Genomic DNA, 18,004 nt, shown 5'->3' with positions numbered 1-18,004 from the left:
GGACTTCCTCGGCCGGCGAAGGCCTTTCGGCCCCGGATGGTGGGGCGCCAAAGGCCGTTCGCGCCGGCCGGCGGAATGGGAGCCACTCCGGCGCGGGTCTAGCCCCTCAATGTGAGGGATTGGCCCCTAAAGGTGCCTTGGGAAGGCCCGACGCCAGAGTGGTTCACGCTACTCCGTCCCGCCGGGACCCCCCCCGCCCCGCCGGGTAGGGGAGAATTCCGGCCCAGGTCTTTATTATCTAATACCGCTGTGTCTGGTGCAAATGACATCTACAACCAAGAAATATACACCAGATAGCAATTGAAAGCAATCTTGGTATCTGTATTAAGCTGGCGTTTATAAGTTACAGCAGGGGTGGGCAAACTACGGCCCGCGGGCCGCATGCGGCCCGCCAAAGGTATTTCTGCGGCCCACCAAGTCATTAAAAAAAAAAAAAAAAAAATTTTTTTTTTTTTTTAAATTTTTTTTTTTTTTTTTTTAATTTTTTTTTTAAAGGTTAATGGGTGGGGGGGCTGTTGGGTTACTTACTGGCATAGGGTGGATACGTTGACTTGAGTAGGGTGATCATTGCTTGGCACAACGTCGAGGGCCGAAGGGCCTGTTCTGTGCTGTACTGTTCTATGTTCTATATGAGGCGCCCAGAATCATAACCGGGTGAAGTAATTATTTTACTTAATATACTATGCGGCCCTTTGTGAATTGTGAATTTCTGAATGCGGCCCTTGCACGGAAAAGTTTGCCCACCCCTGAGTTACAGTGTTACATATTACAGTGTTTGCAAAGGTAAAATTTAACAATGCTTATGTATTCACAAGGCTGGCATCTTTTGCGTAAAGTTAGTGCTTATAAACTTTTAATATTACTTTCATAAAAAGATCATAGTCTTTCACAGAATTTACAGTGCAGAAGGAGGCCATTTGGCCCATCAAGTCTGCACCGGCCCTTGGAAAGAGCACCCTACCCAACCGCACACCTCCACCCTATCCCCATAACCCAGTAACCCTACCCAACACTAAGGACAATTTTGGACACTAAGGGCAATTTAACATGGCCAATCCACCTAACCTGCACATCTTTGGACCGTGGGAGGAAACCGGAGCACCCGGAGGAAACCCACGCAGACACGGGGGAACGTGCAGACTCCACACAGACAGTGACCCAAGCTTGCATTGTGCCTGTATATAAATTTTGTTGTGTATAAAATAGTCTGTGATGGTCTGTAAAGTTGATACTGATATGCAAATATTTTTAACTAGCATGCACAAAAAGGAATGGTATTTTCCAACACACAGAGACAAAATGGGTTGTGTCAGATTTATTGTATTACTGTGTTTACTTGATTCTTCTGTTTAATCTACTTAAAGCTACTCGCTGTCTTGATCCATAGCTACTGGCCCATCGTCCAGCAGAGCAGATAACTGCTTCTGTGCACATGATAGAAACAGTCCCAAACTGGCAAGGTTACGCTGACGAGACACCTGGTCAAGCTGCAAGACAAAAACATGCAAAATAAACCATTGCTACAACACCATATTAGAACCAAAATCTGATTGAAAACACACGTACGAAAACAGAACACTGCTGATGCCATCAGCATATTAACATAAATACAGATCACATGGCAAAATATTCTTACAATACAGTGACAGGGATATTGCAGCTTCACAAAAAGCCAAAATTGTTCAATTTAAACAAACTCTGATAGTTCACTTTGATGCCAGTGACACTATCTCATTAATCTGTTCCAGCCAATAAAAAAGTTAAACAGCAGTAGCCAGAGGCTGGTGAACAGCAGAGTGCATGGGATTAATGATCTGTTTTTCCAATCTCACAAAGTCACGGGTAGGCAGTGAAGAACAACTACTGGCATAGTTGTATTAAAAAGGTGTAACATGAAAGTATCATTTACTGTTTATCTAATCACATACCTCGATTCCAGTGCAGAAATACAAACACCTTTGTACCTGTAGCCAATTTTTCCACAGTGCATTTATCCAGTTCTGATCAAACTATTCTGTTACCCACCCACTCTGGATCAATCATACAGGGCTGATCTTTATGCCACTATTAATATCTGCTTTAGTCTTTAGTCAAAACTCTCCAGCCGTTCACTGGCGGCGGGATTCGATGGTCATGCCGGCAGCCCACCCCTGCCCGTGGGTTTCCCCATGGGATGGCTTCAATGGGAATTCTCATTGACAGCAGCGGGAGCAGAGAATCGAACTGTCGAGAAACATGCGGCTGGGAGGCCACAGGATCCCACCCCACGTATGAAATGTTATTCATTCAACTACCTTAGTCCATCCAGACATTTTAATCAGTGGAGAATAGAAGGGTGGTACAGGAGTTTCTTTTGGCCTTTAAAAAATATGAAAAATAAGGTAGAAAAACCTAAGTTGTTACTTTCAAGATCATGTCAACACAATAAAAAAAATCAACGCAGTCAAAACTGAGATGAAAAATACAATATAAATATCTTATAAAACAAGTCCTGGCAGGCAAAATGAAGAAACCTTTCATCCCAGCCGACTGGCTTCAGGTTCTGGCCCTGTACATTGATGGAGGAAATTAGTGTGCCTAAATATTTTCATCTTCCTAACCAGGTAGATTGGGGGAGGGACTTATTTAGTTAAGTGTGTCTACTCATGAGTTGTGGATGCCATTGGTTAGCTGGAGTTTATTTGTTTGTGTTAAGGAGTCAGAGAAACTTTCCAGAGTGTTCGTGAAATTCCCAGACTGTATTTGTCTTTCCTTATTAAGAGGAGTTACAACACTAGTTATAGGGGATGGTTGTGCATTAAATTGCATCATCAACATGGACACGAGAGCGATAGGTGTAGTAAGAGTGCTGCCCTTGGCATCAAGGCAGCATTTGACTAAATGTGGCATCAAGGAGTCCGAACAAAACTGAGATCAGTGGGGAAATTCTCCGCTGGGTGAAGTTATACCTGGCACAAAAGGAATATGGTTGTGATGGCTGAAGGGCAATTATCTAAGCTCCAAGACATCGCTGCAAGAGTTCCTCAGGATAGTGTCCTAGGCCCAACCATCTTCAGCTGCTTCATCAATGACCTTCCTTCCATCAGAAGGTCAGATGTGAGATTGCACAAGTTCCGCACCATTTGCAACTCCTCAGATACTGAAGTAGTTCACTCAAATGCAACAAGACCTGGAAAATGTCCAAGGATTGGACTGACGAATGGCAAATAACATCCACACAAGTGTTAGGCAATGACCATCTGCAACAAAGGAGAACCTAACCATTTGCCCTTGACATTCAATGACATTACCATTGCTTAATGCTCTGACTGTCATCATTCTGAGGGTTATCATTGACCAGAAACTGAACTGGGCTAGCCAAAGCAATACTGTGCCTACAACAGCAGGCCAGAGGCCAGGAATTCTGCAGCGAGTAGCTCACTCCTGACTCCCCAAAGTCTGTCCACCATCTATAAGGCACAAGTTAGGAGTACAATGGAATACTCTCCACTTGCCTGATGAGTGCAGATCCAACAACACACAAGAAGCTCGACATGAGCAATTAGGGATGGGCAATAAATGCTGGCCTAGCCAGCGATGCCCAAAACTTTTAAATTTTCAAGACAAAGCAGCCTTCTTTTGCCATCCCTTCCACAAACAACATTCACTCCCTCCACCCCCGATGAACAGTGGCCGCAGTGTTTATCAGCTGCAAGATGCACTGCAGGAACTCATCAAGGCAGCTGAGGCAGAACCTTCCAAAGCCATGACGTCTACCATCTAGATGACAAGGGCAGATACACGGCAACACCACCACTTGGAAGTTCCCCTCCAAGCCACTCACCTTCCTGACTTGGAAATATAGCGTCGTTCCTTCACTGTTGCTGGGTGAGAATCCTGGAACTCCCTCCTTAACACCCGCGGGTGTGCCTACACCTCAGGGCCTGCAGCGATTGAAGAAGGGAGCTCAACACCATCTTCTCAAGAGCAATTAGGGATGGGCAATGAATGCTGGCCTAGCCAGCGATGCCCAAAACTTTTAAATATTTGTTTAAAAATCTGATGGATAAGGTTAACAAGAATAGGCTGCTTGTTTTTGTTAACCATTTCATGTGTTTGCCTAAATAGCTCAAGGGATGTAAATGTATTTCTGGAAACAAGGAGAAAGAATGAAATGGTGACCAGGGAGGAGGTAAACCAGAAATCAAATAGAGAGTCAGAGTGTGTTGTTGTTGGGTCTCGTTTTTAAAATTTCCTAATTTTCAAACCTTATTATCCAAAACTATACTGTCATACAGATGAATGGAAGTTGATTTTAAGGGCTGAAAAGTAAAAGATACAAAGATACAATTTACATACATTCGAGTTTAGGTTTTATTTTAATTCTAAATATTAGTAAAATCCTAAAACACATGACTCCCTTCAACGACTCGTATTTTCTACACATGTAACTTGTTTCAAGTTGAGAAATTATTTATTTATTTGCTTAAAGGAAATTGTTCCTGCCCCTATGTGTATTCAGAATTATCAGAAGTATTATCCAGTCGTGTGGATAATATAAGGGTGACCAATACAAATTGACATGAAACATTAACCCGACATCTCAAGATACAACCTATTTTTTCACATATTATAAGATTCAGAAATAATAAATAAAATAAATGTGCACGCCTTGCAAATAAAGCCATAAGTTGTGATGTATATCCAATAAGTGAGAGCAAGTGAAGCAATAAGTTATGGGACTCAAGCAAACCATCATCATGCTGAGGATGACAGTCATTTTCTGACAGGCAAAAAAGTTAATTTAATACTGAAAACAGTTTAATTAGAATGTAACGCATTAATAATGTCACAGTACAAACACATCAGATCTGGGCAGAATCTTCTTTCTGGGTCACTATATTGGGCAGGACAGGAGGACTGAGTGTTGACACTCTTGCTACTGACATTCTGAAATCCTAAACAAAACCATGAGCGGCCAACCAGAACTACTATTCAAACCGCAATTCTTCACAGCAGAACAATTCAGAAACAAAATCATCAAAAATATAAAGCACTACAGGTTGTATTGCAATAGCACAGCAATATTCTGGGGAAACTTAAAACTGCATAGGTCTTTGGCATTGTGTGGTTGAAAGTGCATGTTGGGTGGTAACCAAACTGATTTTGGCTACGATATTCCCCATAGTAAAACTGCCCACAGACATTTGAGTATTCAGAGGAACACATGCTGAAATGGCCACTTGGATGCAGGACTCGTGGTGGAACTAAGCCTGAAAAAGAATGTTCACTTGTACAGTTTCTTTCCTCAGGTCTTTCTTGAAAATTGGCTCCTTAGAAATTTTCTTTCCTCTCTGGGTATTGATTCTTCACTGGCTTACAGTTACATGGATGTTGGTTGTCTTCCAGTACATTAGGAAGCTGTGAACTCTGATTGAATGTGCTGGCAGACTGTTTAATCACATTGGCCACCACAGTCTAAGCCCAATCTTTTCTCAACACCCACACACATGTACCTCCATAAGACACTAGTTTTCAATAACGAAGAAGAACCATGGCCCATTTTCTCCTCTCCAATGCAGGCAAACTAAAGCCAATTGTAGCACCAACTTTTGTTACACAGGCTGAGATCTGTTAAGCCAGCAGCTGGAACCTTTCTGATCTGTAAAGCTCAGCTACCTCCAAATAAAAAGTACCAGAGGTCTGGATCGAAGCAAAATGTTGATTTCTAATGAATCTCTACTTTACTCAGCATTCAATCAAGAACTGACCTACAAATCATACATAAATGTTTCAGGATGCCAAATTGCTTTACCTGTGTTGCAATTCAAAATGCCAAGGGTTTAAGACGCCAAGTAAACAGCCATCATTTCAAGAAAATAAATCTTTCTCCTGGCCAAAAGGATAATGCGTTGAACCTAAGAGTAAGTAATAACCACAAGCACATTTATTGCAGAAGTACAGGAAAGTGCTATTTTTCCATTGGGAATGTTATGTAGTTAAATAATGTGTGGATGATAACATGTCTGAATTCTCCTTAAAGGGGCTGATTTGGCACAGTGGGCTAAATAGCTGGCTTGTAATGCAGAACAAGGCAGCAGCACGGGTTCAATTCCCGTACTGGCCTCCCCGGAATGTGGCAACTAGGGATTTTCACAGTAACTTCATTGAAGCCTACTTGTGACAATAAGCGATTATTATTATTTAAATACTCCATATACTCCCCAAGGCCTTAGGAGAATAAGTTTATAAATACCAACCTACCCCAAAGGAACCAAAAATTGGGCATTGCCCTAATAACCTTCTCATAGAATAAGAAGTGAGAGAGGTATGTTAATCTTTTATCACAAGCATCTGTGAAGTCCACAGGTGTACATTAACTTCAGTCAGATTCATTAAGAATGATGTGGGAGAGTCTGGAACAGTAGTAGTCACATAGTCTGATGACTGGAAATATCAATACAAATTTTGTGTATAATCTGATACTTTGGGGCTTATGTGGCACCTTCATTTCAGCTGCAAAACGTTAAAACATTTAACAGTGAAAGTAGCTTTACTGGATAGAGTGCTGACATTTAATTCCACAGAAGCTGCAATGAACACACAGACATCTTGGATTAGCAAAGCTGCTTTAACAAAAAAGGAATTACTACAATTATCTTTTAATTAAAAGAACTCTAGTATTTTCACAGAAAGATAAAACTTACATAATTATCCTGTTAACAAAAATTTCAAATTAAACATGTTCGTACAAGTCATAATAGCACACAAGATGTCTGGCACCTTGAAATAGTTTCTGAAAGTAATGGTGAAATATGAAGGTCTGAAATACCTTTACAGCAGTTGGGTAATTGAGAGCTTGCCAGATTTCTATGTGGGCTTGCAACAAATGCAGGTTGTCAGACATCTATATAACTTCATCAGTCATTTAATGTGATATTTATGGATACTTTCCCAGTGCTCTAAACAGTTGTTCATTTTCACTGAATGAAATCATTCTTTCCTGCGAGCATTAAGCGATTTTCCCCCCTTTCTCTTTGGAGACTTTTAGAATATCCAACAGACCTCTCCGGATTGGCACTACTTTTTTTTGGCATTAGTCCTTCAGCAGGTACAGCAGTGCCATGTTGCTCAATTTTCAACCTTCCACTCTCTTCCTCCCTATCCCAGCCCAAATTGTTGAGCCAGTTGACAACAGCACGCTGCTTCACTGCAACCGTTCCACGAAATGGGACCATGGTGACTGCGATGTTGATTTAAACCTGGGGCCACCTCATCATCTCAGAGTCTTGTGAACCAACTAAATAAGAAAGGACTTGAAGCGTAGAATATTTTCAGCTGAATGGGATACGTTATCAACCATGATGTTTGCAACTCCTTTGCTGCTCATTAATGAAGTGGTATCAATTGTCAGCATTCAGTCTCCAGAGAACTGTTAAAGAAAACCAGCTGCAGGACCCAACAGGCCAAGTTAAACAGGGGAACAGCCATCGATGAGACAAGCAATCAGGAATTTTGAGCAATACTTTCCAATCCGCAAATAATCCACTGGAAGCCAAAACAATAACCAATTCTTAGGATTTTAGACACGTTGAAGTAGTCATAATCAGCATGAAAAGTGTGTGGACCACCAGGTAAAATAGTCGGTTTGATACAAATTCGATTGCGGAATGAGTCTTGTATTTGGCCACAAGGATAATTATTGTAGTCAAGAAAGCCCCAGGAGTGAAGATTAGAGGTGCACTGACCTTTTCCAGTTAGAAAGCAGTTGAGAAGTGACCCAATTACAATGTGGTCAGTTAAATCTAAAATGAAGTCAAGCGAGATCAGAGATGAAATGGTGATTTGTAAGGGTGTCTTCAGAGAGTTCAAGAAAAGTTAAAAGGATCAGAAAAGGTTGAGAAAAATAGATGGCTCAAACAGAGCTGTTCTGTTGGTGAATAGAACAAATCTAAATTGGCAATATAATTTTGTCACAATCTATTCCCCAATCTGTCTATTACATTTGAACAACAAAGTTGTGGATGAGGTAATCCCATGGGAGGGGACTAGGGTTACAAAATATCTGACAAAAAACACAGTGCCATACAGTTAAGCATCTACCATCGGACTTTCCGAGGCAGTGGCTTAGTGGTGTTGTCACTAGACTAGTAATCCAGAGACCCAGGATAATACTCTGGATCCTAGGTTCGAATCCTGCCATTCCAGATGGTGAAATTTGAATTCAATAAAAAATGTGGAATTAAAAGTATAATGATATGTCGATTGTCGTAAAAATTCAGCTAGTTCACTAATATCCGTCAGAGAAGGAACTCTGCCGTCCTTACCCGATCTGGCCTACATGTGACTCCAGATCCACACAGTGATGTGGTTGACTCTTAACTGCCCACCTCTGAAATGACCGAACCAGCGACGCCCACATTCCAAGAATAAATAAGAAAAAGAAACTGTGCTTCACAAGCCCTGGGGCTCCGAGCCAGCAATGGCTACAAGAAAGTTCAGACTAAGTATGAATATGTGCATATCCTCTTTATTTTTCTAATGATGGGTGTGGCCTAATGGAGAACCCCTCCGAACCTCAACAGCTCTCATACCCCTCAGATTTTCACTCTGGGGTCACGCAAAGTCTGGGGCATTAAAATGAGGCCACACCGGGAAAAGTTTGGGTAAAACTGTCTGGTTTGCAATAAGCAAGTCCGGATGGAACAAAGTCCGAGAGCAGATGAGCATAAAGTGGAGACCTACAGTCTGTAAGTTTCATGACTAGCTGATTTGGGGTTTTTATTTTGCAAAAATGTTTCAGTAGGTGGTTTTGGAGGTCAGTAACCTGTTGAAGACAATGCGTAAATAGAGTGGATGAGCATCATGCTTGAGGAGTTGACTATTTTAGTTGAGTTCACTGGAGGCACTAGAATTATACAAGCGCACTTGGTTTCAGGCAGTATAAGTTACATATCATCGAGTATGTTTTCTGAGGTGGACAAGTCACTTGAATATCAAAGATACTGGGCGGGATTCTCCAACCCGCGCAGGATCGGAGAATCGCCGGGGGGCGGCGTGAATCCCGCCCCCGCCGGCTGCCGAATTCAAAGGCGCTGGGGATTTGGCGGGGGCGGGAATCGCACCGCGCCGATTGGCGGCCGCTGGCAGCACCCCCCCACGATGGGCCGAGTGGCCGCCCGTATTTTGCTGGTCCTGCCGGCGTAAATTAGAGTAGGTCCTTACCGGCGGGACCTTCGGTGGGGGGCACGTAGGGATCTGGCCCCGGGAGGTACGCCCACGGTGGCCTGGCCCACGATCGGGGCCCACCGATCCGCGGGCGGGCCTGTGCCATGGGGGCACTCTATTCTTCCGCACCGGAGGCTGTAGCGGTGCACCATGGCTGGTGCGGAGATGAACCCCTTTGTGCATGCGCTGGGATGACGCCAGCACACGCTGGCGCTCCCGCGCATGCACAAACTCGCGCCGGCCAGCGGAGGCCCTTCGGCGCCGGTTGGCGTAGCGCCAACCCCCTTCCCCGCCGGCCGGCGCGGCGCAAACCACTCCGGGGCAGGCCTAGCCCCTGAGGATTCCTCACCTTTGGGGCACTCGATGCTGGAGTGGTTTATGCCACTCCTTCCTGCTGGAGTTGCCCGCCCCGCCAATTATGGCAGAATCCCGCCTATTGTCATTAGCATTGATGAACATCAACTATCTGGTTGCATGGCCAGCAGCACGGTTCGATTCCCGTAACAGCCTCCCCGAACAGGCGCCGGAATGTGGCGACTAGGGGCTTTTCACAGTAACTTCATTTGAAGCCTACTCGTGACAATAAGCCATTTTCATTTTCATTTCTGGACAGCTTGAGAAGGAGTGGCAGCAGGACTAATCCCTGAGGAAGCCATTTAAGTGGTATTTCTACCATATGGTGCAATCGGCCATTATGTACCCTGAAATTTCAGGCCCATTGCATATTTCAACCAATCAAGTTGTCCAATGCATTTTTGCCAGACAGTGGTATACTGGTAGACTGAGGAAGCCAACGCTTATCTAACAATTTTCTGAATTGGAGGTAATTATGGCAACTACTTGGGCTCTGTCGCTGCCTCTGTGATGTCAGGCCACCTAGTCATAAGTTAGTTTGAATTTTCTCCATTTAAACATTGGGAAGATTGAAGGGATTGGCCGGGACGCCCCCCCCCCCCCCCCCCCCCCCCCCTCCCTCCGCGCGACAGCATGCTTTCCAACAGCAGAGGAGCAGAGGCTGTTTGCCATTGGCTCTCGGTGGGATCTGTTCACATTATATAATTAAGAATTTAGACGAGGTAACTAAATGTATTATCACCAAATTTGCTGATTATACAAAGTTGAGTACGAGGCTGAGCTGTGAGGAGGTTGCAGAGATGCTTCAACGGGTTTTGGACAGGCTGAGTGAGTGGGTACATGCATGGCAGATGCAGTATAATGTGCATAAATGTGAGGTTATCCACTTTGGTTGCAAAATGGGCCATATATTAGGGGAGGGGAATGTGCAATGAGGCCTGGGTGACCTCGTACACCCGTCACTGAGGGTAAGCATGCAGGTGCAGCAGGCGGTAAAGAAGGCAAATGGTATGTGGGCCTTCATAGTGAGAAGAATCGAGTGCAGGAGCACTCACAGGTGTGGCCTCACCTTGTAATTATACAAGTTGAGGCCACACCTGGAATATTGTGTGCAGTTTTGGTCTTATCTGAGGAAAGATGTTGTTGCAATAGAGGCTGTGCAGAGAAGGTTTACCAGACTGATTCTTGGGGTGGCAAGACTGGCATACGAGGAGAGATTGAATCAGTTAGGATCGTATTCATTCACATTCAGAAGAGTGGTAGCTCCAAGGAGAATATTTCCGATCGTGGGGGTGCCCAGAACCAGTGGTTAAAGTCTGAGCATACGGGGTAGACCATTTAGGACTGAGATGAGGAGAAATTTCTTCAGCCAGAGAGTGGTGAGTCTGTGGAATTCGCTGACTCAGAAAGCAGTTGAGGCCAAAACATTGCATGTTTTCAAGAAGCAGTTAGATATAGCATTTGGGGCGAAGGGGATCAAAGGACATGGGAGATGGCAGGATCACGCTATTGAGTTGGATGATCAGCCATCATAATGAATGGTGGAGCAGGCTCGAAAGGCTGAATATCATAGAATTTTTAATTCGGCCCATCAAGTCTGCACTAGCCCTCACAAAGAGCAACCCACTGAAGCCCACGTATCTACCCTATCCCCGCAACCCCCACTTAAAATTTTTGGACACTAAGGGCAATTTATCATGGCCAATCCACCTAACCCGCATATCTTTGGACTGTGGGAGGAAACTGGAGCAGACATGGGGAGAACGTGCAGACTCCGCACAGACAGTGACCCAGTCGGGAATCGAACTTGGGACCTTGGAGCTGTGAAGCAATTGTGCTAACCACTATGCTACCATGCTGCCCCCTCCTTCTGGCCTCCTCCTGCTTGTATTTTCTACATTTCTATGAAAGACTGCAGGGACCTAGAGGAAAAAAGATAGAGGATATCTGAGTGAGGAATTCAGTGTGGTGGGGGAATGAGAATAAGGGTCGAAATTCTCCGACCCCCCGCAGGGTCGGAGAATCGCCCGGAGCTGGCGAAAATCCCGCCACCGCCGTGGCAGAAATTCTCCGCCACCCGGGAATTGGCAGGGGCGGGAATCACGCCCTGCCGATCGGCGAGCCCCCTGCGGCGATTCTCCGGCCCATGATGGGCCGAAGTCCCGCCACTGAGAGGCCAGTCCCGCCGCCGTGGTTTGAACCACCTCTGGTGGCGGCGGGATCGGCGGCGCGAGCGGGCCCCCGGGGTCCTGGGGGGGTGAGGGGCGATCGTACACCGGGCGGTGCCCCCACGGTGGCCAGGCCCGCGATCGGGGCCACCGACCGGTGGGCGGGCCAGTGCTGTGGGGGCACTCTTTTTCTTCCACCGCCGCCACGGCCTCCACCATGGCGAAGGCGGAAGAGAATCCCCCAGCGCGCATGCGCCGGTGGTGACGTCAGCGGCAGCTGACGCACCGGCGCATGCGCGAACTGGCGAATGCCTTTCAGCCAGCCCCGGCGCCGGGCGTCAAAGACCGCTCGAGCTGGTTTGGGCACCAGTCGGTGTGGTGCCAACCGCTCCGGCACGGGCCTAGCCCCTCAATGTGAGGGCTTAGCCCCTAAAGGTGCGGAGAATTCCGCACCTTTGGGGAGGCCCGACGCCGGAGTGGTTGGCGCCACTCCGCTACGCCGGGACCCCCCGCCCCACCAGGTAGGGGAGAATCCCGCCCAAGGATTGTAAATGAAAGACAAGAGAAGAAAAATAGGGTAAAGTACTAAAGGGGGATAAAGTGCCAGAATGGAATTGTGAGAGACCACAGTGTAATATGGTGATAAGAGCTACATCGTCACGTGTTTCAGATGGGTCAGAAAGCAAAAATTACAGCGAGGTCGGGTGGCATTAATAAAGGAAAAGTGTCACCATCCATGAGCCAGGCATTTTGCTGATGTTATCTCTCGATGGCAAGATGTGCACTACAGTGTTTAAAGGAAAATAAATAAATAAACAGGGTGTCATTGTGGGTGGTAGGGGGTCACACGTTGTCACAAAAGATATGAGATGCCATTGGGGATGGGGGTGTAGGTTGGTATAAACCTACACCCTATGAGGGGCCATTGAGGGTGGGTGGGTTGGCATGAATGGGGTATGAGAGTGGGTGAGGCAGTGTGAGGAGTGAAGGCCTAACAAACTGTAAGAGACACTGTTCAAACACATGCAACTGGCTCCCTTTCCAATCAACTCTGGCCAGCTCCTTCCTCATGTCTTTGTAGTTACCCTTATTTAATTGTACTACCATTACATCTGATTCCAGCTTCTCCCTCTCAAACTGCAGGGTAAATTTTATCATACTGTGGTCACTGCTCCCTGAGGATTCCTTCACCCTAAGAGATGAGCAAAGACCCTTACAACTAAGGTGGGCCTTTTAAAAGGACCACCTCGGCACGTGGCAACCCCTGTGACCACCTCTAATCTGCGTCCGGGGGTGGCAGGTCTAAATCCACCCCATAAATGCACCACACCCATCCCTTGCTCTGGAACGAAGATCCTGCCATTCAGTAGAGTTTATTCAGATGTGGGTTCAACAGGCCAGGAAATCCCCTGAATCGCATTACCACCTCAGGAGCAGAAATCTGGGCCTAAATGTGAATGTAACGGGTGTGCTATTCTTTTGTTCTTTCTATGCCTATTGCAGGTGCAATTTAAGCTGGTGCGGACTCTTTGTAACCTTTTTACTTAAAAGGAGAAACGTGTGTATAATTTGGTTTGTTTAAATTTTTACTAAGCTGGTGTTTTCCTTCATTCCGGGATTCAGTTGGGACACAGCGTGGTTCCTTTCAAGATTGGCACACTTTCTTCTTCCCTTGTTTCCAGAAATCAGTCGCATGTGTTTGAACAGTGTCTCTTACAGTTTGTTATGATTTTCTTTTCTTCTAACAACACCAGTTATTTTAACTCCAGGAAAAAATATTGAGAGAGGGAGATTGATCAACAGGGCCTAGAAAATTTTTTTTTTTAGAAAGGTAAAAAGACCCTGATGGGAGTTCTGTACAGCCCCCCCTAGCAGTAGTCAGGATATGGGGCAGAAAATAAATCAGAAGACAGAAAAGGCATTTAAGAAAGGCAATATTACAATAATTAGCGGGGACTTCAATATGCAAGTGGAACAAGCAATTCTGGGTTTGGTTATGTGCAATGAGGCAAACTTGATTTGGGAACTTAGGGTGAGGGAACCCCTAGGGAGCAGTGACCACAGTATGATAGAATTTACTCTGCAGTTTGAGAGGGAGAAGCTGGAATCAGATGTAATGGTAGTACAATTAAATAAGGGGAACTGCAAAGACATGAGGAAGGAGCTGTCCAGAGTTGATTGAATGAAATGAATGAAAATCGCTTATTGTCACAAGTAGGCTTCAAATGAAGTTACTGTGAAAAGCCCCTAGTCGCCACATTCTGGCACCTGCTCGGGGAAGCTGGTACGGGAATTGAACCCGTGCTGCAGGCCTGCCTTGGTCTGCTTTCAAAGCCCTGTGCTAAACCAGCCCCAGAATGGAAACAATCCAAACCGCCCAAACCAGATTGGAAAGAGAGCCAACAGGGAAGACAGTGGAACAGCAATGGCAGGGGTTTTTGGAGGTTATTCAGGAGGCACAACAGAAATTCATCCTAAGGAGGAGGAAACATGCTAAGGGGAGGACAAGGCATCCATGGCTGACGAGGAAAGTCAAGGACAGCATAAAAGCAAAAGAAAACGCATACGAAGTGGCGAGGATTGGTGAATCCTTTAAAAGCGAGCAGAGGACAACTAATCAAGCAATAAGGGCTAGTGGAAGGGCTATCTTCTATGTTAGAAGATAGGAGAAGTTTTGTTCAACATATAATGTTATGGGCCAGGGTTTAGAGAACCCCAAAGTGTATCATGGAGTTCACCTGACCCACAACTTTTAATAGATTGTGGTATGGGGAGCACACGGCCCACTCTACAGGTGTGGGACAGCAGAAATGGAAAAGTATTTTTTAAAGCAAAACAATAGTCTATGAACTCAAGTTAACCTTTATAAAACATACAGTGAACATTTTAGCAACCATCAATTCAAATACAACCCCCAAAGAATACAACACTAAGTAATCCTTAATAACTCCCAAACAACATCCCAAGACAAAAGAAACACCTTTTAGCAGAAGCACATTAGGTTTACATTCACTACTGAGAACATTTATAATTCTGAATTCACCAAACGATCAAGAGATAGTCTTTTCATGGCAGAGAGAACAAAAGTACACCTGCTCTGTCTGGCTTCAGCTCCAACACTGAAAACAAAACTAAAACACACCCTGCAGCAAACAGCCTAAAACAGAAGTAAAAAGCTGACAGACAGCCAGCCCAACCTACTCTCTGATATCACTGCAGTAGTAAACACCCATTTCTTAAAGGTACTCTCACTATATATATTTATATACACACCCATTTATAAACACCCATTTCTTGAAGGTACTCTCACATGACAATAAAAGGTAAGAGAGAGGCAAAAATAGGCATTGGGCCACTGGAAAATAATGCTGGAGAAGTAATAATAGAAAACAAAGAAATGGCAGAGGAATGAAATAGTTTCTTTGCATCAGTCTTCACGGTGGAAGACACCAATGGGATGCCAGAGCTCCAGGAGAATCAGGGGGCGCAGGTGAGTGTGGTGGCCATCACGAAGGAGAAGGTTCTGGGGAAAATGAAAGGTCCGAGGGTGGATAAGTCATCTGGACCAGATGGACTACACTCCAGGGTTCTAAAGGAGTTAGCTGAGGAGATTGTGGAGGCATTGGTGGTCATCTTTTGGGAATCACTGGAGGAAGGAAGGGTCCCAGAGGACTGGAAAGTGGCTAATGTAATATTACTGTTTAAGAAGAGAGGGAGGCAGAAGATGGGAAATTATAGACCGGTTAGACTGACTTCGGTCATTGGCAAGACTTTAGAGTTAAAGATGAGATCGCGGAGTACTTGGAAGTGCATGATAAAATAGGACTGAGTCAGCACAGCTTCATCAAGGGGAGGTCTTGTCTGACAAATCTGTTAGAGTTCTTTGAGGAGGTAACAAGGAAGTTAGACAAAAGAGAACCAGTGGACATGATTTATTTAGATTTCCAGAAGGTCTTTGACAAGGTACCGCATAGGAAACTGTTACATAAGGGCCCATGGTAATAAGGATACTATCTTGGCATGGACAGAGTATTGGCTGACTGGCAGAAGGCAGAGTGTGTGGATAAAGGGGTCTTTTTTAGGATGGCAGTTGACGACCAGTGGTGTGCCTCAGGGGTTGGTGCTGGGACGACAACTTTTCTCGATATACATTAATGATTTGGAAGAAGGAACTGAAGGCACTGTTGCTAAGTTTGCAGATGATACAAAGATAGGTAGAGGGACAGGTAGTATTGAGGAAGCAGGGGGGCTGTAGAAGAACTTGGATAGGCTAGGAGAGTGGGAAAAGAAGTGGCAGATGGAATACAATGTGGAAAAGTGTGAGGTTATGTACTTTGGAAGGAGGAATGGAGGCATAGACTATTTTCTAAATGGGGAAATGCTTTTGAAATCAGAAGCACAAAGGGACTTGGGAGTCCGTGTTCAAATTTCTCTTCAGGATAACGTGCGGGTTCAGTCGGCAGTTAGGAAGGCAAATGCAATGTTAGCATTCATGTCGAGACGGCCAGAATAAAAGAGCAGGGATGTACTTCTGAGGCTATATAAGGCTTTGGTCAGACCCCATTTTGAGTATTGTGAGCAGTTTTGGGCCCCGGATCTAAGGAAGGATGTGCTGGCCTTGGAAAGGGTCCAGAGGAGGTTCACAAGAATGATCCCTGAAATTAAGAGCTTATCGCATGAGGAACGGTTGAGGCCTCTGGGTCTGTACTCGTTGGAAGTTTAGAAAGCTGAGGGGCGATCTTATTGAAACTTACAGGGCACTGTGAGGAGTGGACGTGGAGAAGATGAAGACCCCATAGGGGCAGCAGGGTAGCATGGTGGTTAGCATAAATGCTTCACAGCTCCAGGGTCCCAGGTCCCAGGTTCGATTCCCGGCTGGGTCACTGTCTGTGTGGAGTCTGCACGTCCTCCCCCTGTGTGCGTGGGTTTCCTCCGGGTGCTCCGGTTTCCTCCCACAGTCCAAAGATGTGCGGGTTAGGTGGATTGGCCATGCTAAATTGCCCGTAGTGTCCTAATAAAAGTAAGGTTAAGGGGGGGTTGTTGGGTTACGGGTATAGGGTGGATACGTGGGTTTGAGTAGGGTGATCATGGCTCGGCACAACATTGAGGGCCGAAGGGCCTGTTCTGTGCTGTACTGTTCTATGTTCTATGTTCTATGTTTCCACCAGCAGGAAAACTAGAAGCAGAGGACAAATCTCAGACTAAAGGGACGATCCTTTAAAACAGAGATGAGGAGGAATTTCTTCAGCCAGAGGGTGATGAATCTGTGGAACTCACAGAAGGCTGTGAAGGCCAAATCACTGAGTGTCTTTAAGACAGAGATAGATAGGTTCTTGATTAATAAGGCGATCAGCGGTTATGGGGTGAAGGCAGGAGAATGGGGATGAGAAAAATATCAGCCAAGATTGAATAGCGGAGCAGACCCCATGGGCAGAATGGCCTTATTCAGCTCCATACATGTCTTAGGGTCTTAATTAAGTATTTTTTTCTGTTTTTTTCTGACTTTTAAACAAAATACTTTTGTTTATAGTCACATACTAATGTTGCAACTCGTGGCGGGGGGGGGGGGGGGGGGGGGGGGCGCATCGCAGGCTGCGGCAGCATTTGTGACCCATTCAGCTGCAATGATTTCCCTTTAGTTGAATCAGCAATTTGTCCAATTTCTTCTTCAATCCTTCAACTCAAGTGACTTCTAAGCCAGTGATGATAGCTTATTTCATGCAAATGCATAAACACAAGAGAATGTTCAGTTTATCAAAACTGCTAAACTTCTGGATTACACTGCACTGGATGACTTTTTGGATAAGCTTCCTGTATGTACTAGCTATCTGCCTTGCATGTATATTTTAAAATAAATACACTTAGGGAAGGATTGCACTCAAAGTGAATCTGTAACTGTAAAAAAAACAACTTCAAATGGATTTTGAAAAAAAGCCTCAGACCATAAGATTATTTGTTATACCATATCAGAAAAATACAAGGCTAGAATTTCTTTGAAAAAGCTCTGATCTATGCATCATGTGCTGTATTTCGTTACAGCAATTTAATTTTACCCAAAATATTTTTACAATACACGATGAAAATCCTATTCAAAACCTCCCAGTGGTGACAAAAATTCAGTAATCAAAGAAATAAAAATAATTTATAGGGAATTTTTTGTAAAGTAGCTGAGTTATATTAAAAAGGTTTTAGTGGTGATTTTATATTTTTGATGATTTGAAATATAATCTATGCAGGCCAATAAAAAGAAACGTGAAGACCTTAAAGATGTTATT

At 44.9% G+C, this 18,004-nt stretch overlaps 1 protein-coding gene across 8 annotated transcripts in view; it reads right to left on the bottom strand.

The window, feature by feature from the left end:
- Positions 1–1,300: 1,300 nt before the first annotated feature.
- The window catches only part of LOC119955040 (coiled-coil domain-containing protein 91-like), a 185,750-nt gene continuing 169,046 nt past the window's right edge, over positions 1,301–18,004 (bottom strand). For 7 of the 8 annotated variants that reach the window (XM_038780854.1, XM_038780856.1, XM_038780860.1 and 4 more), the window contains exon 13: positions 1,301–1,487. In XM_038780854.1, coding sequence (XP_038636782.1) covers positions 1,365–1,487 — 123 coding nt within the window. In that variant the 3' untranslated portion in view covers positions 1,301–1,364. Of the gene's footprint in view, positions 1,488–5,794; positions 5,898–18,004 lie in introns of all 8 variants that reach the window. The other variant, XM_038780862.1, reaches the window with a different exon arrangement.

The sequence above is a fragment of the Scyliorhinus canicula genome, chromosome 20, assembly GCF_902713615.1.
Source record: "Scyliorhinus canicula chromosome 20, sScyCan1.1, whole genome shotgun sequence".
In the NCBI taxonomy this organism is placed as follows: domain Eukaryota; kingdom Metazoa; phylum Chordata; class Chondrichthyes; order Carcharhiniformes; family Scyliorhinidae; genus Scyliorhinus; species Scyliorhinus canicula.
The sequence above is the reverse complement of the archived record's forward strand: the minus strand, read 5'-3'. Positions and strand labels throughout refer to the sequence as shown.